The sequence below is a fragment of the Cyprinus carpio genome, chromosome A15 (genome assembly GCF_018340385.1).
Source record: "Cyprinus carpio isolate SPL01 chromosome A15, ASM1834038v1, whole genome shotgun sequence".
NCBI lineage: Eukaryota > Metazoa > Chordata > Actinopteri > Cypriniformes > Cyprinidae > Cyprinus > Cyprinus carpio.
The window spans coordinates 26,073,443-26,101,000 of NC_056586.1; the positions used below are offsets into that span (position 1 = coordinate 26,073,443).

A 27,558-nucleotide genomic window follows, 5' to 3' on the forward strand; every position below is an offset into this window, starting at 1 on the left:
ATTAAATAAATTTATTCTTTATTTATTTATTTTTAATATTTAGCTTTATTTTAAATAATCACAAACCTTATTTTTATTTTAGCTTTAGTTTGAACAATTTTAATACATCAACTTCTATTTCAGTTATTTGTCAAAGAAAGTATTTCTGGTAATATTTATATTTTACTTCAAGTTGATCTCAATTAATGAAAAACATTTTAATAGTTTTAGTTTATGATAACAACACTGCTTTTAAACTTTAAAAAGTCCAAAAATAATTGCCACAAAATAATCACAAAAATGGTCCATACGCCTCATGCTCTATATTTCAAGATAGCTTTGTGTGAAGAACAGACCAAAATTTGTTTTTGCTAACAAACCCTTCAGACTTCAGAATAAGAAAAAAATCACGATAATCCACAAGTAACAAGTCCATCAATTAACATCTTTTGAAGCAAAAATCTGCATGTTTGTAAGAAACAAATCCATTATTAAGGCATTTTTTTATAACTCCAAACCATTGCTTCCAGCTAAAACAGTCCTCTATCCATAACATTATTTTCTCCAGTGAAAGTTTTCATGTCTGAATCAGGAGAGAAATATGCACCGATCAAGCACCATTTATGAGCAAAAAACAGTCCAAAGAGCTCTAAACAAATATGTGAGTGGATCTGATGCGAGAGAACAACAGGGGAATGATGTTTTCACTGGAGGAAGCGTTATTATGGATTATGAACTCCATATTTTTGACAGAAATTATGGTATTAAAGTTAAAACCCTTAATGATGAATTAGTTTTTTTACAAACTGCAAGTTTTTACTTTACAGGACATCAATTAATGGACTGGAGTGGTGTGGATTACTTGTGGATTATTGTGATGTTTTTATCAGCTGTTTGGACTCTCATTCTGACGGCACCCATTCACTGCTGAGGATCCATTGGTGAGCAACAAACAAACTCATCTACATCTTGGCTGTCCTGAGGGTGAGTAAATTTTCATTACAGGGTCAACTATTCACTTACTAATTGATCATCGCTATTGCTTGTGAGCAAATTTGACCATCTGATGAACTATTTATAACTATTATTACATTTTCCATTACTCTTCTTGTTTCATGACCCAACAATGCTTATTAAATTTCTGTTTTCTTAGCTCTGTTTCTAATTTTGGAACAGAATTTAATCTCTCATGTCATCAAACTAGCGCAGAAATCATGAAGTTTTGCACTGTTCTATGTCCGCCCTCCACCGTGTTTAATCGGGAGGTTTTCTCATTAGATGCCCATCGTGATCAGAGAGGATATGTACATCAGTTCAGCTGAAGAGGCCTTTAAAGTCAGAGGCAAAAAAAAAAAATAATGATTGAGGACAAGAAATCTAAGCACTTTGTCCACTCCAAAAGCCACAGAAGTGGAGAAGATAATAAGCCTCTGAAGCTCTCAAAGTGAGAGTCTGATTACACTCTAACCACACACACTTACACAGACATGATTAAATACCAAACCGCATACGTTCTCCTCGCTTCTGGAAAGACTCTGACGAGTTACTATCGATCCTGAGCTCTTATTCTACACACACCGACTATAAACATCTGAAGTGGAGTTATTGCGCTCGCCAGGTAAGTGTTAATCTTCAAAACAAGATTTTTTTTAGTGTGTGTTGTGGTCAAAACATAGAAATTATTACACAACACATCACATTTGCAATGCTTTTAGGTGTTAAGACAACATGAAACAACATTAACCTTCCATAACAGTATATAATATAAGGCAGGATTTAATTTTATAAAATAGAATTTGACTAGATCATAAAAAGTGGAAACTTTACACTTTACAAGATTCCATTTGTTAACGTGAATTCCGTTAGTAAACATGAACAATGAAACATACTTCTAAAGCATTAATTTTAAATCTTTATTTACATTTTAGATTGCACTCTAAATTTATTGTTAATTTCATAATTTACTAATACATTACAATCAAAAGTGGCATGTTAATATTATTTTAATGGACTTGAACTAACATGAACTAAACATTAATATTTGTATTTTTTTTAACTAATGTTAATGATTAATAAATGTAATGATGATTGTTAGTTAACTAACATTAACTAATGGGACCTTATTGCAATGTGTTACTGTTAATGTAGTTAATTTTTAAGTATTTTGGTAAAACTTCAAAGAAAGCTTCCATTTGTTAACATTAGTTAACTACATTAATTAACATCAACTAACTATGAAAAATAATTCTAAAGCATTTATTCATCTTAACTAATTAAAACTTGTACCTGTTAATATTATTTAATGGTCTTTAGCAAACATGAACTAACAATGAACAATTGTATTTTTATTAACTAATGATAACAAAGATGAGTTAATTTTGATTTCATGTTGCCTTTCAAAAAAATCACCCACAAACTTCAAAGTGATAATGAGTTTGATCAATATTCTTTTTTTAATTTTAGCATTGATAAAAAAATAAAAATAAAAAACAGGAATGAAGAAAGCATTTTTACACGTATAACAAGCATGTTTTAATACTGTTTTACACAGTCAAAAGAACAATATGAATCAAAGGCGAAATTAAATCATTAATAAAAATAAACCCCCTGCAAAAACCCATCAGGAGCAGAGTAATTCCCTTTTCTATAATATAAACATGATGAAATAGAAATAAAAACACAATTATAAAAGATGGGCGGAGAAACTGATATTGTGAAAAAGTAAAAAGCGGTGAAAAACAGCTGCAAAAAAGATGCGCACATCTGTTAATAATGTCAGTAAAAGTACGTGAGTTTGTGTTTGTCCTTTTCATCTGCAACCAAATGCTCGCAGGATGCACAAACCCTTCCATGATTGCAGTTCAATATCTACAAAATCTGCATTTGAACAAATTACTTATATACACTGTACAACAACTGACGTCAAAATTACAGCTTTTACAAAAAACAATTGCAAACTGCCAAACGGGCCAAAACAACTGTGTCTCAACAGTTGGTCCACGGGCCAAAACGCCTTTCCAATCCGAAGTTGGTCCACAGTATCATGCCTCTCTCTCTTTCTTTCTCCATTGTTCTCATTTTGATTTATATTTTATTGATTTTCACTGTCTTTACATTTTCTTTCCCTGCATCTTTTATTCAGTATTCTGTTTCAGGACTTCTCAGCATTTCCCTCTTTCTGACTTGCCGTTATTGCTTCGCTCTCTTATTCCGCTCCTTTCTCTGGTTTGGGTCGATTCAAAGAACCGAAGGAGATTTTTGGACTGCATGCTACAGGCATGTGTCATTCTTGCATTGTAAGTGCCTGTGAACACAAACGTTATTGATGATCTTTCTGCTTATGGCTTTCTGATATGTAATCGTGATTTTTTTCACAAGACAAAAAAGGGGAGACGTAAGTTACAGAAGTTACGTTCCTTTAAAACACTCATCTAAAATGATTGGCTTGAAAAATAGTGCCATTCAGGATCCGACTAATGCTTCACATAAAAGATAACTCTACTACCAATCCAAGGCCTTAAATGTGACATGACAGGATTATTTTGGACAGGGCCACTGTAAATCTGAACGTATCCGTCTATCGTTTTAGTGCAAAAAATCAATGCATTTAAAAATAAAAATAAAAAATTGGGAAGCTACAGAAAACTCATGTGCTTTTTGACTGTTTATAGAAAACGGTTTCATATTCATGTCCACCTGTGCACATAGAACAGATCTGTTCCAAAACCTAATGAGCTGCCTTCTAAGGTGGCATCCAAACTGAAATGGACCCTCATAAGTGAGTGATTTGGAACAATCTACAAAGAAAGCAACTCAACTGCCCAGTTTGATGCAAAGCGCACCCCTGCTGAAACCAGCCTAAGGTGGCCAAGTTGAACCTTATTGATCGTTTTAGACAGGGTTTGGACATTTGGGAAACATTAGCTAAACATATGCTTGCTAGAAGAACAGTTAAACCAGCTTGGCTGGTTTAGCTGTATTTTTTTCTTCATGTGAGTCTCGATTCACAATTGATTTCAGCAGAGTTTGATGCTAACCACAAATAAAAATATGTCAATACACACAAATATTGCGTAATGTACTAATTTGTATATTATATTTAACAACTTTTTTTATTGATATTTTTCAGTACTGAATTAAATATATTTATAGTTGACATGCTCGACTTGTCTATCATCCTGAATCAGTTTTTTTTTTTTTTTTACAATGAATTCAGGGATGTATATGTGCAATGCTACCTTATTTGTTTTTGCATGAATAACTTGTGTATTTGAACAAAACTGTATGGTTTTGTGTTAAAAATAAATATTTTTTTTCTTTTCTCAATTTCCAATTTTAATTTTGGTTGGCTATTACTATTAGAATTTTGTTCATTGTATTGTATGTAATTGCAAGTTTTGTTTTTGCATTAATAATTAAAAAAATTTAATCGGAAAGGATTTTATTTTGTGAAATTCCAAATAAAAATATTTAAACTTAGAAGGCAGCATAATATGGTCTAGGTAGGCGGCTCACTAGGTTTTAGAACAGATTCTGATTTCAAACACTCAAAGGGGAGCACCGAGCAAATCAGGAACTGGATGGAACGATGAAATGCACCAGGTGATTTCTGAAAACACATCTACAGATCATTGGTCTCCGTTCGCTATGACGCTTCTTGTTGCTTTGATTGTATGGGCCCCACCCATGACATCACTTCCAGACACTTCCTGTGCTTTTATATTTCAGCTGCTCATGCAGAGGGCAGCGCTAAGAGTCTGTCTGCGGCGTCGGCAGTCCTCAGACTGAATCTGCTGCATCTGACAGACGCAAGAGTTTAGTGTCTTTTATGTGGGAAAACACGTCCTATTAACATCACTAACTGCTTGTTTAGTTCCTGGTGGCATATCAGACCTCTGTTTGCTGTGTATGTGGATGCATGTGCGCGTCCTCCAAACTATCCAAACTTCCTCCTGTCTCAGAGTCTTCGAACCCGCAGGGCATGGAGGAAACGTCAGAGGCGGAGGAGACGTTGATGGACAGGCGCTCCCCCCTGCCTGTAAAAGTGCTAAACTCCTCCCCCGTAGAGCCGAGTGGCAGCTGATGTGGGGGCAGGTATTGGCTGGGGTGGAAGTGTGGGCGGGGCTTGCGGTCCCCGCTCAGAGTGCTCTCCCTGGACACAGGTTGATTGGCGGGTGAGGTGTCAAATTCCTCAGTGGGAAGGGGCGGGGGCAGCTGGTCCTGGGACATAAACTCCTCCTCCTGAGGCGGTGAGTAGTCGCTGTCGATATCGAATCCACCGAGGTAATAGTCGGATTCTAAGGCCACGCCCACTTCGCCTGTCTCATAGGTGGGGACTTCCTCGATGTCAGGCAGGCGTGTACTCGGCAGCCAATCGGAAGTGTCCCAGTGGTATGCTGGAGAAACAGGAAACAGGAAGTTAGTAAACATCGAGTAGGCAAACAACTAAGGGGATCCTTCGATGGTACGTTATCATGTAGGGTTGCATGCTTGGTCATTCTGAAGGGAGGTTTAACATGTTAGACATTGGCCCTGTCCCAAATGGTGCATTTGTTGAGACTGTAGTGCATCCCATTCACAACCTAAGCTCATTGGAAAAACGTGCCTCTAATTAAAGCTTTCCAAAACTCCCAAAAATTAATTATATGTAAGTATACATATAATACACTGCTGTTTCCAGCTGAAATGAGCACTAGTGGCAGTAAAACACCAACAACTTTTTAATCTAACACAAATTATGATTACATGTCAGATTACTGATTAATAAAGTCTTGTATAATATTATGTTATGACCTCAAAACACTTTTACCGTAGTGCATGATTTGTAAACTACACAATAAAACTATTTTTTGTGTGTGTATGTGTGTGGTGTAAATATATATAAAAAAACTATTAGAGTGCATTTTATGCATGTTTTAATTCAATGTTACATGCAGTTTCTTTGTAATTATTTGTGAAATTTACTAGCAATTTTAGAGTGAAAATTGTTTCAAAGTAAATTCTACACCATTTTTTTACAGTGTAATTTATTTTGATTTTGGCATCACATAAATAGCTACATATGTATGGTATTTCTGATGTAGTAAACTTGCTCGATAGCACACCTGATAAATCACTGTGCTTTTGATGCAGAGGTCTTGGGTACGAGCATGAGTCATGATAAAAGAGTTCAAATGCTTTTAGTAGTAAGCTAAAATGGCATGGTTGCTTCAGCAAATGCGTTTTTATCTCATGTTTGGTTTTGTAAACATTATCGGTTATGTTTATGCCACTTACAAGGATTTTTACATTTAACTAAAACCATAAACCATCTTTTTCTCTATATATTTAATACTAAATGAAAATGAGAAATTTATATATATATATATATATATATATATATATATATATATATATAAACCTTATTTGCCTTATTAATTTTCATTTTCATTTAGATTGAAATGAAATGAAATGCTAATATAACTAAAACTGAAATCAAAATGAATAAACTAATAAAAAATAAAAACAAAGCAAAATAAATAAAACTAAATAAAATGAAAATATACAAGATAAAAGCTATTTCAAAATATTAATAAAAACTATAATAGTATCTCAATGATACTAATATAATCGGACATTTCATTTCCGAACTGCCTCAATTCATACAACAACCAACATAGTAAAACATTACCACATTCATGTTCATGGGTTTTGAATGAAATTGAACACGATTTTAGTGTCCCTCCCTGGATATTTCACTTTGAAAGTGTTTTGGAATCTGCAGGAAGCAACTAATTAAATTTTTCAGAAATGTCGCCACAGGCACGTTTTTCAAACAATTCTCGGTTGCCCATTCACGATTCATTATTTTTTTGTTTGGGTATTTGGGACAGAAACATTACACTGAACATCTCCACATGCAGGTCTTGCTGTAGTGAGTGGACATGCCTGCAAGGTGATCGAAGACACAGTCAGGACAAGAGGTCAAGGTTTAGAGGTCAGTAACGCATTGTTGACACAAGCGAAACACTCAGCAAAAAACGCAAACCAAAATAAATGAGAGTGAGGATTGCATGCAGCGATGCATGAAAACACAGAAGCGCAGGGACGCACACGCACACGAACACACACACTGTACACAGCCTAAACCTCGCTATCAGAAAACATCAATATCAAACAAAAGAAAAACACAAAGTCAGCAATGGAAGCACTGCGGGGGAAGAGACAGACGAGAAAGAGAGGAAAGGGTGACGGAGGACTGCATGTACTCTGATGTGTGTGTGTGTGTGTGTGTGCGCGCGTGTCGACAAAGAGCATCTCGCTGCTGGATGATGTGACATTTCCCAGAATGCAATAGCTCAGTTTGTCAGCAATACAGAAAGGGAGAGCGAGAGAGGGAGGAATAGACAGAGAACAAAGTCTGAAAAGGAAGGAGGGCAAGAACTCTGGGAGATTTAGCTGAACAAAGCAGGAGAGAGAACATGAATCACCTCTGTTGAAGTTTTGACCTTGATCCATAACGGACACTGGCAGGCAGAAAAGAAGCAGGAAGACAGAGAAAGAGAGACAGATTTGTGGGTCAGCACCAAACCCATCCTAACCACGTGCTTGTGTACAAATACCATACTCAAATGCACTATCACTGCATGTAGATATGTTTTTGAAATCAAACTTGACATTTATTTCAGTGAACAACACTATCATTTGTGTTTTCTGCGTGTTTTGTGATATACTGGTGCATCCCTTACAAAAATGAAACTTTTTTTTTTTTAATGAATAAGTCTAAAAAAAAAAAAATTAAAGCTACATAGAAACATAAAGGTAACTAACAATGACAAAAGCACATAACAAAATTACTAAAACTTAAACTAAAAATTAAACACTGTTTATTTGCGGTTTGAATTACTAAAATTACTAAATCTAAAATAAAAATAAAAATTACATAGAAATATTAAAATAGCAACCTACAATGACAAAAGCACATAAAATTACTAAAACAAACAAAAAATCAAACATGATTTCTTTTAGTTTAAATGACTAAAAATAAAATAAATATAAATGAAAGCTATAAACAAATAATAAAGCAAAAACACAAAATTACTAAAACTAAAAATTAAACGGTTTCTTTTTAGCTTGAATTACTAAAACTAAAATAAATATAAAGCTACACAAATATTTTAAAAAAGCTGCTTATGCGGTTTATTGTCACTATTAAATAAAATCCTTTTTTTTTTTAAATTTGCAATAACTGCAGTAACTAGTTTATTAGGGAAATTTTGAATACCATGGCCAATATTTGTAAGGGTAAGAGATAAGAGAGAGTGAAAACAGAAAGAGAGAGAATGGTGCTGTAAAAATGTGTACATTCCTTCCCAGCTTATTAAAGTGCTCATGTTTGATCTTCATCAGTTTGATTGACTGTGATTAAGCTCACGACTCAAATGTAATTCAAATATGAACAAAGAAAAGTAAATGAGAGTCAAGCACTCACACATACACACTCACACACACACACACACACACACACACACACACACACACACACACACACAATACTACATTCAAAAAATTTGATTTACATCTTTGTTCTACACATTAGAACAAAACCTGGACTAAGTATGAATATATTATCAGTTTACAGATTGTGTACAGTATATCCTCTAAAACACATGTAAAGCAATCCTTAACTAATACAAAAGAAAAAAGACCTTAGATACAAAATATAAGCTAGTTGGCTGAAAATGACTTGATAAACCTAGCTTTTACATAAAAATTGTTTATCCTAAAAATTGTTTCATCAGCACTAAGTGTATAATATGTCACTGTGAGCAGGTTTTAAAGGTGATATAAGTATTTTTGTCCACTTTAAAGCAGTGTTGTTACTCTGAATTACAACTATAAGAACATTTAAAAATTCATAACATGACAAAATTAATATTGGATGAAATAAAACGAATATTACATGAGAAATAATTTTAAAAACTTTTAAAATTTAAAATAATTTTACAGTACTAAAATTACTAAAACTGAATATAAATTAAAGCTACATATAAATGTAAAATAAAAATAAAAGCACATACAAATACAAAAACTAAAACAAAAAAAAATAATAATAAAAAACATTAATAAATACTATAACAGTATATACATAATACTGCAAATTACACCTCAGGAAATGAGCAGTACGAGAATGCTATTACTAACAGATCTTTGTATCGGCCAATGCAAAAAAACTCCATGAGCACTCTGACAATATGAAGGAATGGTTTAAAAAAAATTATAAATATGAATTAGTTTTGAGATGTCTCAGCATGATCTAGCTTCAAGATTCAAAAGTTTGTGAAATGTACAATCTCTAAATCAAAGTGGAAAAGCTCAGTCAAGCTCATCAGCCTACATTACTTCAGCATGTCTAGCTTTGAAGATGCACTTGAAAAGCTTTTTTTAACAACTTCAAACGTGTGTGTTTGCAAGATTTGTGCTCTTCCGTTCTGGGTAAAACATGATCTGGGGTGTGTTCGTCAGCTAAATAATTTGAGAAGGGACTCGTGTGTGTTTGCTGGATCATCTTGCTGACTGGGGTGACGTTTCTTCTCATGAGTAATGCTGTCACACACACACACACACACACACACACACACACACACACTTAGTATCTAATAATGTAAAGTTACTGTTGTAGTGTACTTAACTTGGGGAAGAAATGAGAAGAACAAAGCTAAATCTGACAAAACTCTTTGAGAATGCAGAATAAAAAATAATAAAAAAAATAATGTATTATGTATGTATTATAATGACTGCAGATTAAAAGTTCAATAGGGTTTGCAATCATAATAATCTTTATATTAAAAATATAAAATGTCAATTTAAACTAATTTTGGATGATTATAATTTTTTTTATTATATATATATATATATATATATATATATATATATATATATATTTATGTGAAATGGACATAAAATAAAATTTTAATTATCTTTACTTGAGGGCTTTTCGATATGCAATCAATCATAAATACATCAAATGATTAATTTGCATACAATATGATTAATTATTTAATTGAGTGACAGTCTATGGTCTACATGTATACTTCTATGTGTGTAAGCAAAAAAAAAAAAGCGAGACAGAGAGAGAAAGAAGGAGAGTGTTTTTCAGCTGTGTGTTAAAAGGTTTGTGCATAAGTCTTCAAGCACTTTTAAGGAAGATGGTTCAGAGTCCAGCGGTGGGAAAGAGTACCTTCATTCTCAATCGTGTCGACTGCATCATTGACCAGCCGAATTACCGTCACTATGGAAGCTTGGAAAGAGAAAGCAATGAAGACCAGTCAGAAATGTTCACACACACGCACAAGAACCAAACTGAGCCGCAGACCAATCAAACAGAAAAATCAGCTCCACAATATCCGTAACACTGTTGGTCCACTGCAAAAGCTTCTGTGGCCTGATTGGCTGTGGATGAATTTCGCTGTGACCAATGAAAGGCAAGCATGACATCATTCCAGCAAATCTGAGAAGAGATGGTGATGATGTGATCAACACACACACACACACACACACACACACACACACACACACACACACACACACACACACACACACACACACACATGCACACGCAGCATTCAAATCTTTTCACAAATTTACGAGATGAGTGTAAATTAAAGTCACAACGTCATATTTAAATTAAATGTTTCAATTAAAGAATAATGGCAGAAGACGACTGGTAGAGACAAACTGACAAACAGTTTGACCAATATTTTTTACTGACATTCACACTTTTAACCAGCTACTTTTTTATTTCAAGGTCATCCGATAAATGTCTTCTGGTGAGTTTCAAAAGCATACCATCCAACAATACCTGTGCGTTCAACAGGATTTACTATTTTAATGTTTGCATAAATTATATATTTGAATTTAATACATTTAATTAAATATTTAAATAACAGTCATGTACACCTAAGTGAGATTATTTCAATTATTTGTTACTATTTATTATTATTAAATTATATATATATAATATATATATATATATATATATATATATATATATATATATATATATATATATATATATATAGTTTTAATACTAATAATAACTCTTAATTTCTTTACATTTAAAATTTTCCTAGTATAATCATTTAGTGTGGTAAGCCCAAGATTTTAAGCACTAATTAAAATCAGTTTGTATGACTTTTTAAAATAATGTCCATGCTTGTTTAAGGGAGAGATATTCATTATATGTTTATTATTATTTTTAATTACATATTTTAGATTTTTTATATTAATTTTATTATTATTTAAATATTAACATACATATGTTCTAATGGTCATGGTCTTCTTATTTATGATTATTTTGTGTCATTAACAGATTTAAAGCAATAATTAAAGTATAATGAACAATTTGGCATATTGATCATAAGACAAAAATAATCTTTATCTGTATCAGTAGAAATTATACATATATTAAAATTAGTAGACCTTTAAAAATTGGTATATATTATCATAATAGTGAATGTTGATTACAGAATTTGTTTGTTTACATTCTGTCCTGTTGATAAAACAATAAATCTTGCCAGAAAATACTTTTACCCATTATAATGCAACAGGTCTGTGCGACCAAACTACAATTCCCATGATTCTCTGCTGTAGATTTGAGGTTCATTCATGTCTCATAGCTCAAACGCTTTGAGATGATTTACACAGTGCAAGTTCAATAATAAGGTATTAAATGATGATTAATAAATCAATTAATAAAGCAGGAATGAAGAACCAATTGTAAACCTTACACATATATCTTGCTATATTACGGTTTGTGAAAAAGAGTATCAGGTCAGGGACTTACCTGCAAAACACACACACACACAAACACACACCTCTCACAACAATTTAAAAAAAAAATATATATATATTTTTACTAAATTTTCAAATTGGCGATGAGGATGACTGCATGAAGAGTCCTGAGGAAAGATGCATGTTGTTTTATCCTTTCACGATGAGCAGGAGCAACAGTTAACACACACACACACACTCTTACCGTTATCATCACAGGAATCAGACTGAAAGGAGCTCAGCGACTGGACCTCGGAGTTGCTGCCCTTGTTACTGCCAGAGAAACATGTGACTTCTTCCAGCAAATCCACTTTACCTAAACACAAAGATCCAGACGTCAACCAATCACAGCTTAACTTACAGTAAACACACACACACACACACACACACACACACACACACACACACACACACACACACGTTTTGTGAATCACAGCTGTAGGCGAATCTCCACGCCATTCTGTATCCGAGAAGTGCTCTCTCTGATGTTTGCCTTTTAATTTCTTTCTTTTCCCGGACATTTCTGCTTTGATATTTCCTCTAATGGTGTCACAGAAACGGCTGCTTAGAACAGCTGCACATAACTGTCTCACAGGTGGAGATTTTTAAGAACTAAGAGGTTTTGAACATGGGACACCACAAACCGTAAGAAAATGAAAAATGAAGTAATTATAGGCGGTAAAAAGACTTGGAGGATTCAGATGAGGGAGAATTTAATACCAGAGTAGAAATGGCTTTTGTCATCAGCGTCTCCACTAAATGTACCCCATATACATACTTCCATAACTGCTCTCCTCTCAGTATTTATTGATGTGAAGATTTATATTGAGTCTTAAGGGAAATGTTTTCCGTGGGCCGCTCACGGATCGCCTGATGCATGCACACAAAAATGGCAACAGATGTATAAAAATGCCAGTTACTATCTGATTATTGGTCCTTGTGGAAATAAAGTCATGTTTAAGATCCCAGGCTGCTACAATGAGAGCCAGTGCAAAAGGTTGGGGTCAGTAAAAATTTTTCTTTTTTGAAAGAAATGAATACTTTTCTAGCTAGGACACAACTGATGAAAAGTGCAAGGACATACATTTATAATTTTACAAAAGATTTCTATTTTGATAAATCCTGAAGAAAAATCACAGAAGACTGGAGTAATGGCTGCTAAAAAAAAAAAATCAGCATTGCATCACAGGAATAAATTAAACAGGGTGCACAGAGATATCCAAAAACATATGCAGGACAGGCAGGCAGGACAGCTTATCATAATGTTTGGACCGAACGTTTTGTTTGGACGAACATTTTATTGTCCTACGCCTTCCACACACGATATAAATGCATATAAATACCTCTAGACCACTTAACTTAATGATTGCTATCAGGACGTGAAGAGACTTTCAACCAGAATAACACATTTTTTTGAACCAAATCACCAACCCCGCCTTTAATAATGGCTTTAGTGAAGATAAAAGTTGGGTTCAAACCTAATAAAGTTCTGTTCCAGGAACAGGAGAGATTCTGAGATTCACAGATTCACTGTCAATCAACTGTAGAGTAACAAGCCTTATCTCGGATTCAGAGAAATAATTTGAAATACATCTGCTGTCATCTTGGATAAGAGAACATGAAAACAAAAGAAAAACAATACAACAAAAACAAAACAAAACAAAACAAAAAGCAACAGAGAATACATAAAATAAAGAATGCATTTTAAACAAAATGCAAAAAAAAAAGGCAAAAAAAAAATACAAAACATGTTGGAATGAACTATGGAAGCCTGTTTCTGACATGTGAAATTATAATTGTGACATTTTATCTCAAAATTCTTTTTTCTTTTTCTTTTGGAATTTCAAATTCTCAGAATTGCAAGATCGAAACTCCGAATTCTGACTTTTTTCAGAGTTTACATCTCGCAATTCCGGGTTTACTTCTCTGACCTGTAGAAAAAAAGGCAGAATTGTAAGATATAAAGTCTTTTTTTTCATGGCAGAAACAGGGTTTTGTAAAACCAAAAACCTAAAAAAAAAACCAAAAAAAAAACTCACCACACAACCACACACACACACACACACACACACACACACACAACACACACACACACACACACACACACACACACACACACACACACACACACACACACACACACAAACTAAAAAAAAATCTGTTAAGATAGGTTTTTCCACAATCACAGTGCTGTGGATTTTGTAGACTGGATTTAAACAGGGTAAAATTGATTAATCAGATCTAGAAATACTACTCTTATTGGTAGCAAATAGCAAAATAAAATTCTAAAACATTAAATAAATGGATAAGCAAGGGATGTACAGAACTTTAATGACAGGTATTTCAATTCTATTTCCGTGTAATTTTCAGATGAAGTGACTTTGGTTTACAAAAAGCAAGATTTCAGTGCTGCAAAATCTGAAAAGCTTTTATTGCATAAAACTGTTTCCACCTGCAGCTCGGTTTTGAATTTCGGCTGTAACCCTCATATGTAACCCTCGTATGAAAATGTATTTTGATTTGATTTACAGAAAACACCATAAAAAGAAAAATGAACCTATCTAGTGGGAAGCTGCAGATGGAAACAGTCTTAACAAATATAAGCTTTTCCCCCAGATCCTGTGCGCTTCTGCCTAAACTGTCACAGCAGGAAACGGAGCTGAGTTTTAGAAGATAAAAGTGCCACTGCATACACTGATAATGTGAAATCTGGCAGCAGGTTGTGTTATCTGTGCTGAAAACAGTCATAGGTCGCTTTACCATTGATACATCGGCATACAGTTTGAATGCTATGAAGTTGCTTGTGTTGGCGTAAGGTTCATTAAGAGTCTGAATATCAAAATGTGCATGCCAAAAAGCCTCAGGGGGGTTACCGAGATACGAGCGTGTGTGTGAGTGTGTGAAACAGCAGTGATCTCGGCCAATCTCTGAGCTGCATGAGGTTAAATGTAGTTAAATGCGACATTTAAATAAAACATGTTAAGGGAAAGATGGATTTCACAGTTGGCGGCCATGAACTGATCAAAGCCGTCTGATAAATTCATACTGGCAAACACATAAACATGCATAAACATATTTGTGCAAACACACCAGCGTATGTGAGCGATGCAGATTTTGCCTGGAGCGAGAAACGGTTGATTTTTTTTAATCAGAGGGTCAGCATGTTCTGGCTGAGATCACTCCCAAAGCACTCCATCACAACCACCATACACTTCAACATCTGCAGCTGATGTCAGCAATAATTCACACACAATCAGAAACAGACTTTTAACAATGTGAAAAAAGAAGATGGAATTTGGGAAATATTAATTGGGAAATATAATGTCTACTAAAAAATTGATGGATGAATGAGCAAATTGAAATAATAATAATAATAATAAAAAAAAAAAATAATAATAATAATAATAATTTTTCTTTTAATATTCTTAATTTGGGGTTCTTTTTTTAAAATGGATACATGCAAAATGTATTGCACAAGCACATATGCAACCTTACTTTCATTCAGCTGTTAATATTAAACTAATTTAATATATGGAAATAAAATTATATTTCTAAATATTTTAATGGAAAATAGTTTGGGAAATATATTATTGGAAATAAATTATTAAATATAAAATGTTTAGTGAATATTATTAATAAACAACTGAGCAATTTAAACAACAATAACAATAATAATAATTTTTTTTTATAATTTTGTGGTTATTTTTTTAAATTGATAAAAAACCCTGCAAAATTAAGAGTTTGTTTATACATGCAATTTTACTATTGTATTTATCATTTCTGGTGTTTATATTAAAATCATATATTGACTTAATATTATATTGGTAAATTTGTTTAATTTTTAATAAAATATCAATAGAATTTGGGAAATAGTACTAGAGAGAAAATGATCAAATATACCAAAAGTTATGTGAAAATTAATGATTTGATGTGAATGATGTTGACATTATTATTTTTTTTTTCAAATTAAAAGTTGGAATATACATATTGTTCGTCTACTATTAATATTACATTCATATAATATCTTCTAATCATATTTATAAATGTGTGGAGCAGTAACTGGGTGGAAAATCTGCTATGGAGTGAAATCGGAGTGAGATTTCTTTAAGCTGTGCTCTAGCTGCAAACAGAAATCCTGGACTGGATTCGGAGCGGAGCGATTAAAGAACACAGAGTAATTATTGTCACTGCAATCCGCTCAAATATCTCGAAACTCACACAAACACAACAAAGATATTACAGATATATGTCTCACCCTCCTCTTCCCAGGGACTCTTCCGTAGGGAGTCACAGTCAGACCGGCACGGAGAAATGGGCGGCAAATTTGGCGCCACGCTGCACACGACCACGCCCCTCCGGTTGGTCCCCCCCAGTATCCGCGGCGACTCAGATGGATGGAAAGTGCTCATTTCCGTCAGCTCCATGCCTCGGCCATCACCTGGCCGTCTTTCCAGGGTTCCCCGAGTGTCTCCGGGAAAACACGGCGTGTATGCCATGGGCCTGACGGGGACCTGAGGAGGACCCGAAAGACTTCCTTCCATGTACAAGCTGATTGGCTCTCCAATGGCGCAGCGTAGCGGTGGATAGTGCCCCCCGTTGGCTTTGTGCAGCAGGGCAGCCGTAGCCGGATCCTGAATCATGGAAAGGTTATTCCGCGAATAGCTCTTCTGGAATACCTTCTTCCGGAAGGCGATGAATAGGAGGATGAGGGTGAGGATGAGGAAGAGCACGACGGCGATGCCGATAAGCTCCTCCTTCCCGACGTAGGCGTGGCCAGCCTGCATATCCGGAACAAGCACGGGACGAACGGAACAAGCGCTTCCCACGAAACCCGGCGTGCAGTTACAGTAGAACGAGCCGAAAGTGTTGATGCACACGCCGCCGTTCTCACACAGCTCGCGTTCACACTCGTTCACGTCCTCTTCACAGCTGCAGAGGAGACATAAACACTCACTGGTTACTGTGGCCCACTGGGTTTTTACTGCATCAGTTTAGTGTCCTTGGCCTGATGTAAAATTTATTGTGATTCGGCAGAAATGCATCAGTCTGACACAAAAAACTGACATTGTGTCTGAAAGCAGGCATGATGGGATACGTTTACTGCCTAAAGTAACCTGTCTGTCTACAGTGAAAGTGAAAATGCTGGGCGACACCACACAATAACAGCCAATCTGAATATATTTTTATTAGACATTTGGAGAAGGATTTTGGAGCTGTGAGATTTCAAGGAAACCAAGCACACTGTCACTACTGGTTAGGAGAAGAAAAAAACAAAATAACATTTGTTTTCAGCCATTTTTGGGTCATGTTTCAAAGAGTCATTAAAGACAACGGGAAATCAATTTGTTTACTCCCATAATAAATATTGCTGGGCTTTTTCTTAAAACTTTAATCAAAATGCAACTTTCACTGCTTTATAAACAAGTTTAGAGACAACTACACAGATGAGAAAAAATATTATATTAATACAACAAAATTAAAATAACTGTATATTTTTTATATTTAGTATATGATTAAATTATATAGATATTTTAGTATCATTGATATACTACAACAGCTTTTAGCATTTTATTGTATTTTTATATTTTCTGTTTTCACTTTAAAGTTTTTGTCATGTTTTAGTAATTTTATTTTGTGCTCTCATTTTTATTATTTTTATGTCTATATAGTTTTTATTAATTTTTATTATTAGTTTTAGTTTTTATTTTTTGTTTGTTTATTATTAGTTTTTGTTTATTTAGTTTTAGTTATTTTAGTAAATAAGCAGAAATGAACTGTTGAAATAAATTAAGCTGAAATAACTGAAATATATAGTATATATATATATATATATATATATATATATATATATATTAAATAACACTATATAATATAATATGCCGCATAATGGATGATAAATGTTTATTTCATGTTGTCTTCACTGAGCCCATATACGTCCTGTGAAGCAAGTGTGTGTGTGTCCTAAGTGTGACTAAAGACACGCTGCAGGTGCATGAAAGGCCCTGTTTAAAGTGTTCTGATGTCTGTGTGTATTCGCCTCAGCACTGCTAAAAGACCAAATAAAAGTGTCTGTGGTCTGTAATGAAGTACATTAGCATAAGCCAAGAGAGACTGCAGCAGTATAATCTCCTCCATGCAGAGAGAGGCTTGAAACAGTCTTTAAAAAGACCAGTGCTGCTCAGATACAGACAGACTGATGGCACCATCTTGTGGCCACAAATAGCGTTACAGTTCCCTTCAGCGATGACGACTGAGAGATACATTACACCGACTGCATAAAAGTGTACAAGGAGGACATGTAAGTATGAATATGTATGCAAACATGGCAAGAAAGTCAGAGTTAAGCCTGTGCCAGCTTTTCATGGTGTGCTGCCAACACAAACAGACTCGTGCACATGTTTTAGAATGAAACAGATGCTGGTTATTAAATTCTGTTTACAGCTCTTGACTTCGGAAAGTTTAAGTTCATCTATCTAATTGACTACCCACATCAAACACACACAGCATCATTATGTACAACTAAAAGAAAATCACACAATATTTGGATAGAGAGAGAGAGAGAGAGAGAGAGAATATTGACCTGTTAATATATGAAATATTAAAATAATACAATAATATATGATAATATATTATTATTATATAATAAGATATAACATAATAATAATTATTATTTTTATAGTTATTGAATAATGTTATTAATATACGCTAAAATTATAAACATTATTATACATTTAAAATATACATATACCTCTGGTATTATTATTTTGCTAATAACATTTTTGAACAATTTTACAATAAATTCTATTTAAAAATATGAAATAATCTATTTATCTGTCTATCTATCTATAGAGAGAGTGAGAGAGATAGAATATAGACTTGGTAATATATGAAATATTAAAATATAATAATAATAATAATAGTTTATTAACAACAGGTTCAAATTGAATAATTTAAAATGTATCTATGCTACAATTATTAAAATGAATTTGAATATACATATACATCTGCTATTATTATTATGCTAATAATATTACATTTTTACAAATAATTTATATTTAAAAAATATTAAATATTACATTCATTAAAAATAAAAATATATTTATAAATATAAGTGCATATTCTCTCACTATATAAATCTTTTAGATGAATATAACACAAATATATATTTATATTTATTCATAAATATATTTTATAATTATTATATGTAATACTATTCATATTTTTTTAGACAATTCACATAAAGAAAACCTTTTTTTTTCTTCACATTTGTGACCCTGGAACACAAAACCAGTCTAAAGTCTCTGGGGTATATTTTTAGCAATACCCAAAAAAACACTGTATGGGTCGAAATTATCGATTTTTCTTTTATGCCAGAAATCATTAGGATATTAGGTAAATATCAGGTTCCATGAAGATATTTTGTAAATTTCCTACCGTAAATGTATCAAAACATAATTTTTGATTACTAATATGCATTGCTAAGAACTTCATTTGGACAACTTTAAAGATGATTTTCTCAATATTTAGATTTTTCTGCACACTCAGATTCCAGATTTTCAAACAGTTGTATCTCAGAAAAATATCGTCCTATCCTAACAAACCATACATCAATGGATAGCTAATTTATTCAGCTTTCAGATGATGTATAAATCTCAGTTTCGAGAAATTGACCCTTATGACTGGTTTTGTGGACCAGGGTCAAATTTAGTATAGAAATATATAATTTTTTTAAACCATCATGTGGGATGTTTTGGGATCAAAAACTGAATAGTTAAGACCAAAATAGCTGAAATGCTGGTAAACTGACGTTGCGCCGGTGTATCCTCTCTTGCAGCTGCAGATGAAAGCGTTTCCGATGGGTTTACACACGCCGCCGTTCTGACACGGGTTTGGCAAGCAGACGCTGATCTCGGTCTCACAGCGCCCTCCGGTGTACAGAGCACTGCAACTGCAGGAATAACCTGAGAGACACATGCAAGAGAGACGGTTTGTAAATGAATTGCAAAACAATCATGCAGACACACGCTCACACGCCGGTGGGAAGTCGTGTGGAAAATGTCAGTGAGTAAACAGTGCGCTGGCTTTATCAGGTCTCCCCACAAAAACAAACCAACAGACAGATACGTCTGCCAGACATGCACTCCCACAACACACTGCTCCATTCATCAGAGCCAGGGAACGAGTGAAAGAGAGAGAGACGACTACAGTCAGGCAGGAGAGATGAGACGAGATGATATACAGAAGAAAAGAAAAAAAAGAGACAAGAGAAGGTAAGAAAATACAAAAAAAAAATAATAGAAAGAAAAGACACAAGAGTAAAAAGTAAGACTAGTACGAAAAAAGATATGAGAAGCAAAGAACAAGAGAACAAAAAAAAACAAGACAAGAAGAGACAAAGAGAAGAGAAGAGATGACATGAGAATTATAGATGAGACGAGAAGGGAAGAGACTAGAAGAAAACATGAGATGAGACTGTATGATGTGAAAATAGAGAAAAGAAGATGGAGAACAGAAGAAGAGACCAGGACAGAAGATGAGAAGAGAAGAGAAAAGAGAGAAGAAAAACCAGATGAGACAATATGATGTGAAGATAAGAGAAGGGGAAAGACGAATGCAAGAAGAGATGCGAGAGAAAACACAAGGGCCGAACAGAAGATGAGAAGAGAAGAGAAAAGAGATAAGAAAAACAAGATGAGATTTCGAATAGACGAGACAAGAAGAGAAGAGACTAGAAAGGACATGAGATGAGAAGAGTAGAAAGTTGACTTGAAGAGAAGAGAAGAGAAGAGAAGAGAAGAGAAGAGAAGAGAAGAGAAGAGAAGAGAAGAGAAGAGAAGAGAAGAGAAGAGAAGAGAGGAAAACACGGCATGAGAAGAGACAGTATGATGTGAAGAATAGAGAAGGGGAAAGACGAATGCAAGAAGAAATGCAAGAGAAAACACAGGGGCCGAACAGAAGATGAGATGAGATGTATGTGAAAGCAGGCGCTGATTTAATCATCATAATTGCTCATTTGGTCTCCATCAGACGCAGTAGATGTGAATTAGAGCTTCACTCGGCAGACAGAAGCAAGCTGATTTGACTTAAGCCAAAACTGAGCAAAGCTTATTAACCGAGTAATTACATCACAGAAGCAGATTAACTGGAGAGTAAATGAAGCAACCAGGAGGATTAATTATAACATTAAGATGAATCATGGCACGATCCTGAAAACAGATATTTCTGGAGAGTTAAGCAGGTTTTGGACACACACACACACACACACACCTCCAGATGGCAGGCTGACGCAGGTGGCTCCGTTTACACAGGGCTGGGCGGCACACGCGTCTGGATAGAGAACACACCCCAGCTTGAGATCCGTCAGACCCACCACCTCCGCGTACGGGCTGCGCTTGTTCTGCAGCGGGAGTTCGTTGTCGTTCAGAACCACGGAGTCTAAACATCCCTGAAAGCCGTTGGTGACCCGCGGACCCTTCCTTTCGGTCAAGCTACGGGCATCCGGAGGCGACACCTGCGCTCCGAAATAAATGGACAGATCTGCTCCCAGAGGTCGGTATTTAGTCGTGGCCAGACGCCGCTCCACGTACATGTCGTCCAGCGAAAGGCTGCTGTAGTTTCCTCGCAGCTCCAGGACCACGTGATGCCAGTTCCCGTCGTTGACCGGACGGCCGGAGATCCCGATGCTCCTGGGACTGTTGCCACAATCCAACTGAAACCACAGCTTTCCCTCTTCGATCTGTCAGTCACATAAAAGATCTGTTCATAACTTTTTTCACTTGTTTTCTATGTTAAACAGTCATTAGAACAAAGTATGCTATGGACATATAAAGGTGTGTTTGTGTTTAATGGTGTGTACCTTCAGCACACTACACGGATCTGCACGCGTGTACATAATGATTCCTTTGCTCTGCAGCGTTCTGATGCGAAGCGCTAACTTCATCTCTCCACTCCTCTCTCCATCCGTCACTCTGTACTTGATATAACTGTTACCAGAGAAGCTCAGAGAGGTGTGTCCTGAACAACACACACACACACACACACACACACACACACACACACACACACACACACACACACACACACACACACACACACACACAAACACACACAAAACATCAGTCACTGAGAAGGAAACGGCTCTTATTGTAAGAAGGTGCCACATTATATATCACACTTAAAGAGCTTTCACACAGGGGTTATAAGATACCTGCACACTCTCCCAGTTTGCCCTGCGGACACTGGCACACGTACGGCCCCCTGCTGCTGTCCGTTCCCACACACTGCATGTCACCGGGACATCTCATGTCCGCACACACCTCCGACGCAGCAGAACAACTCCCGTCTGAGCGAAAGAGAGGAACAAATTACTATTGCAAAACAAACAGGCTCTTTTTATACTGCTGTAATATTATGATAACACTGACCACAAACATTTTTCCTAATTTAAATGACAACTATGTTTCTATTCCTGCTGTTTTTGAGCCCAAGGACGCGGCCCGTATTCAAGAGAGTCATTTTGTAATTGCATGTTTAATATTAAGGGCTTTTCACACTGCACTTCACTTTGGGTTAACATCTTTTAAAGATGGAGTTAAGACCACTGTTAACCTTGTGCGAACATTTGACACCTGTAATTTTGATAGCGGTCAAAACCACTTTTGTATACAGTGAGAATCAACACAGTGCTACAATGATATGGTGAGTTGTTTAGAAACTGCCTCATGAAATCCCTCTTTAAATATCATTTTTTTTTTTTTTTTTTTTTTTTATGGAAATGGTTTAATGGTTCATGAACAGTCAAACAGCACCGTGTAATTGATAAAGTAACACTTGCCTACCTGGCAACATTTCTACAGATTAATAGTATTTGTCCAACCAACAGGCCACAATGGCCACTATTATTTTTTCCAAACCATGTGTTTCACATTTATAAGCAGAAATCATGGTTTGTTAAGGTTTAATTTAAAATTATACTAAATAAAAATCCCCCCCCCCCCAAAAAAAAAAAATTGCAAATATGCAAATAAAATAAAATAAATAAATAATAAATAAATGGCCTTAGAATCATAAATTATGCCAAAAAGTCTATTCATATGACTTTACATAAATTTTTGCTAAACCAAAATGACCAAAGAATTATTTTCAAGTAACAATTATGAAAAAGCTTGATCGGTTACATGGCTAGGTTTTTATCAACAGTATGACAAAGGGAAGAACAAATCTGTGCATTTGCACCTGTGAATATTTTGAACTTTTTCTAAACACATACATTTATGTTAATTTTATTTGTGTATTTAGTCACAACTTAAGCACAATTATTATTGAATGAGACTCAATATTATAACCCTCATAAATAAGTAAACATGAACAGAAAACTTCCAAGAATGCCACAGGATGACTTAAAATTACTGAAATTAATAAACAAAAAAACTGAAATATTCTGTTTCCCCCACTTAATAACATACTTGTTGAAACTTCAAGAATTACAACTGAATTGAATTGTGGTTAATTAAATTTCAATATTTACAGTTTCTATAAATAATTCTATTAAAATAAATAAATTCTATTACTAAAATTCTATTAATTAAATCTATATAAAAATCTATAATAGAATTGATCATAAATTCTATTCAATTTGTTTGCTCATATTTACAGCAGAAAAACCATGAATATAGTAGTCTATATGCATGGATATTGTGTTCCACTTTTGAGTCATTTTGAATAAAAGCATCTGCTAAACTGTGATGGAAAACGGGGACTTTTGAACCAAACAGTTGAGAACCACTGATTTAAAAAGATCCTGGGTCAACAATTTGTTCACACACAGACACACTCACCGCTGCACACGCATCGTGTGTTCCTGTGGAACTTGGGCGACACGAAGCTGGTTTTGGTGGAGCTGTATGTGAGCAGACTGTGTGAGTCCAGCGTGATGGTTTGTTCACACTGAGCCTCCCTGCAGTCCAGACCCGAGCAGTTCTTATCCAGAACCGCTGAGACTCTCAGAACCTGGTCCAGCTGCCTGCGCGCCGAGCTCAGCTTCTGCGTCACCAGCGCCGCCTTGTAGAACCCGCCGCCTTCCGCCGTCTCCACGGCAACCAGCAGGTCCAGCTGTCCTGTGGACTCCACCGGCTGCACACTGAGCACGTGCAGAGCGTCGGGCCGGGGCGTCGCCATGACACTGGACAGGACGCGTCTGACTGAAGGGAGGTGACGGGACACGAAGTCGTGAGGGGAGACGCGGTCGAAACGGATCGTCACAGCATCATGGAGCATCTCAGCCGAGGCCTGCTCCACGTGCACGCTCACAGGCACGTTCACAGTGAAGCGGCCGTCTGTTACCGTAGCGCTGAGGGTGTAGCGGCCCGTGTCCAACCCACTCAGAGCGATGATTCGACCATCTCGAGGGCTCACCTGAGACAGAAAAAGATGGACACGTCAAAAAAAAAAACACACAATAAGACATCTATTAAGATTCACAAAATTTAGAATTACCCTATGAAATCAAAATTAGAGTATTGTATATACTCTAATATATATATATATATATAGTTTTCTATATAAATATATATATATACATTCTAAATTAGTATAAATTTATAATAAACATATAATTTATAAATTATAATTTTTAAATATACATATCTGCAAATTTGTAATTAATATTAATTGTAAAATTAACCTTCTAAAAATGTAAATTAATTTGATATTTAAGTAAAATTAATTACACTAAGTCTGAACTTTTGATGTATGCAAATGAATTAATAGTTCTCATTGTAAAAACATCTATAAAATAACATCTAAAAGTTTATGTTGAAAAGGTTGAAATTAGAAAAAAAAAATTAATGAATACGATTAAAACTATGATTTAAAAAAATGCATTAACTTCAAAGGAGCTTATGACAGTTTTGAATTTGAAAACATTTTTTGGTTTTGCATAATACCCATTAATGCAACACTGATTGAAAATATTATTACATTTTAGACAAACTAATTTTTACTTATATTTATTTGAATCTCAAACTGTCTCAAAGTAAATAATAGTATTATTACTTAAAAAATAAACATTAACTGAATGACAATAATAACTGAATGATAAAACTAATTGAATGATAATTGTTGTAGGGCTAAAAATGGACTCAATCTAAAACATGAGAATGACTGAAGAAAAAACAGACAAAATATGAATGTGATGCATGCACAAAGGAAATGGAAACCATTGAAGCACACACTCATGTACCTTGAACAGGCTGCTCTGCTGGTGTGTGTGTCCGTAGGTGAGAATATCAAAGGCATCCTGGTCAGTGGCGTGGATCTGACCGATCACACCTCCCGGAAACTCGTCCTCCATGGTTACGATGTGCACGTGTAAAGGTGATGCCACTGGCTTGTGCACGCTCTCCTCTATCACACGCACCAACACGGCCGCCATCGACGACAGGGGCGGCCTCCCTGAATCACTGGCCTGTGGGATGAAACAGCGGACAGTGATTGGCTGAATCAAGTGTCAAACAAACCACAGAATAATCAGAGGACACCGAAAAAAAATCATCACTAAACACAAAAACATTAGCCATTTAAATAAAAAACTAACAATCACAAAAAAAACATCAACAACAAAAATACTGATAATCAGAAATGTTTCTTGAGCAGCAAATCAGCATATTAGAATGATTTCTGAAGATCATGTGACACTGAAGACAGGAGTAAAGATGCTGAAAATTCAGCTTTGCATCACAGATATAAATTACATGTTAAAATATATTCAAACAGAAAAGAGTTATTTGAAATTGTAATAATATTTCACAAAAAAACAGTTTTTTTCTGTATTTTGGATCAAATAAATGCAAACATAGAAAAAAAAAATCATTCTGACTCTAAACTTATGATTTTTGGTAATGTATAAACAAAATGTAATTAACTTCTTAAAACTTTTTGCCCAGAATTTCTCTTTACCTGTACATGAATGACATACTCTGTGCCTTCTGACCTACGGAACACCTGATTGGATGTCAGCAGCCCCTCTCTATCCAGTTTAAACCACGCCCCCTCATTTCCTGATAGAATACGGAAATGAAAAGGCGGGCCGTTGTGGCTGGCGTCGTTATCGATGACGGACAGCTGTAGGACACTTGTTCCCAGAGGCTTGTTCTCCTGTTGATGAGTAAAGCTCACATTCAGCTGCTGGAATGACTTGGACGTGATTGGCTGATGTGCCTGTCACTCTTGATCTCACCTGTATAACTGCAGTGTGATTGGCTGGAGTGAAGGTGGGCGGGTTGTCGTTGACGTCAGTGATGTCGATGTTCACCTGAAGGGTTGAGGACATCGCAGGCGTCCCGCTGTCTAGAGCTCTGATGGACAACGAGTAACCAGCCATCTACAGATACACAGAGAGAAGTTTAAAACGTACAGAATAAGAGATGAAAAGAAAGTACAAAGTTAAGAGACATGAACACACATCTATATATTCTCATTCACTCGGACTGTGTCATAAATAGTTCATGACAGGCTGACAGATGATCTGAAGCTCCATACATACAGACACACAATCTGGGTTTGTAACTTTCTGTCGGTTTCTCTGCTTTTTGCTATTTCTCATCTGCTTTTCTTCTCTCTTCACTGAAAGCACTGTATTTTAGACATTTGTGGCATTTTTATTTCATTTTATTTTAAACTCCATTTATAATGTCTAGGACTATTCATTAGTTTTCTAAACAAATCATTATTTTTCCCCCCCACTCTCTCTTTTTGCAGCTTAGTTACAATTAATGGACTTTATAGAGGATTTACACAAAGTTAAAAGAGTATGTCTACATCATTCATCACAGTCTTATTTCAAAAGAGCCTGGAAATGATCTGACCCCTTTTAACCATCTATAATTGGACAGACTCGGGAAGCTGAAGACAACAATGACTTCATTAAGCTAATTGACTTGAGAGTATAAAGGAGAGTCTGCATGTAATCTAAAAACGCTTTGGCGCCATCTAGTGGTTGCAGAGTTCTATACCATTGTGTTTTATTTATTTATTAACTTTAAATAAAATGTTTAAAATAAACTGGGTGTAAAAAAAGAAAAAACAAAAAACATTTGGTTTAAGTAATTTAGTTTTTTAAAGAAATTAATACTTTTAATCAACAAGGATACATTAAACTGATCAAATGTAACAATAAAAGACATGTATATTGTTATAAAAAATGTCCAATAAATGCTGTTTTAACCTCCAATTTATATATAAAAAATATCAAATAAGAAATAAAGACTGAAATAAGACTGCTGAAAATTCAGCTTTTTCAGAGGATTAAATCAAAATAAAACATTAAAATACAAAAGTGTTATTTTAAATTGTTATAACATTTCACATCACTGTTTTTTAAACTTCTAAGGGACTTAATTCAAAAACTTAAAAAAAAAAAAAATCTTAGCTCCAAACTTTTGAATGAACTTTTGAAAAATTTATATTAGATATTATAATTTTTTTATATTCATATTACCAATTTCTAAAAATGAACTCACTTAATCAGTGATCAAAGCATATGCTTTACTAGAGCAAACTCCAAAATCATCATCTCCACTCTTTTTTTTTTATATCAGTTTTTACAGGTGTAATGCGTTAATCTTAATCTCCTACACATGGAGAATCTTTCATATTAAATTAAACACCGTGTCTGTTATTAAAGGCTTTCCTGTGTGGATTTCTGCCGTGAAGGATTTGATTTCTTCTTTTCTTTTGGTTGTTCCCTCATCAGTGTCAATTAAAATAAAG

The 27,558-nt window shown here is 34.9% G+C and overlaps 1 protein-coding gene across 1 annotated transcript in view; it reads right to left on the reverse strand.

Moving 5' to 3' along the window:
* Positions 1 to 3,246: 3,246 nt before the first annotated feature.
* The window catches only part of LOC109104470 (protocadherin Fat 3-like), a 135,234-nt gene continuing 110,922 nt past the window's right edge, over positions 3,247 to 27,558 (reverse strand). Inside the window, 13 exon segments of the mRNA XM_042771611.1 lie at positions 3,247 to 5,375; positions 7,449 to 7,484; positions 10,199 to 10,258; positions 11,996 to 12,106; positions 16,046 to 16,719; positions 19,598 to 19,751; positions 21,058 to 21,526; positions 21,647 to 21,804; positions 21,998 to 22,132; positions 23,628 to 24,204; positions 25,031 to 25,255; positions 25,747 to 25,944; positions 26,027 to 26,170. Of these exon segments, the coding sequence (XP_042627545.1) occupies positions 4,867 to 5,375; positions 7,449 to 7,484; positions 10,199 to 10,258; positions 11,996 to 12,106; positions 16,046 to 16,719; positions 19,598 to 19,751; positions 21,058 to 21,526; positions 21,647 to 21,804; positions 21,998 to 22,132; positions 23,628 to 24,204; positions 25,031 to 25,255; positions 25,747 to 25,944; positions 26,027 to 26,170 (3,450 nt within the window). The 3' untranslated portion in view covers positions 3,247 to 4,866.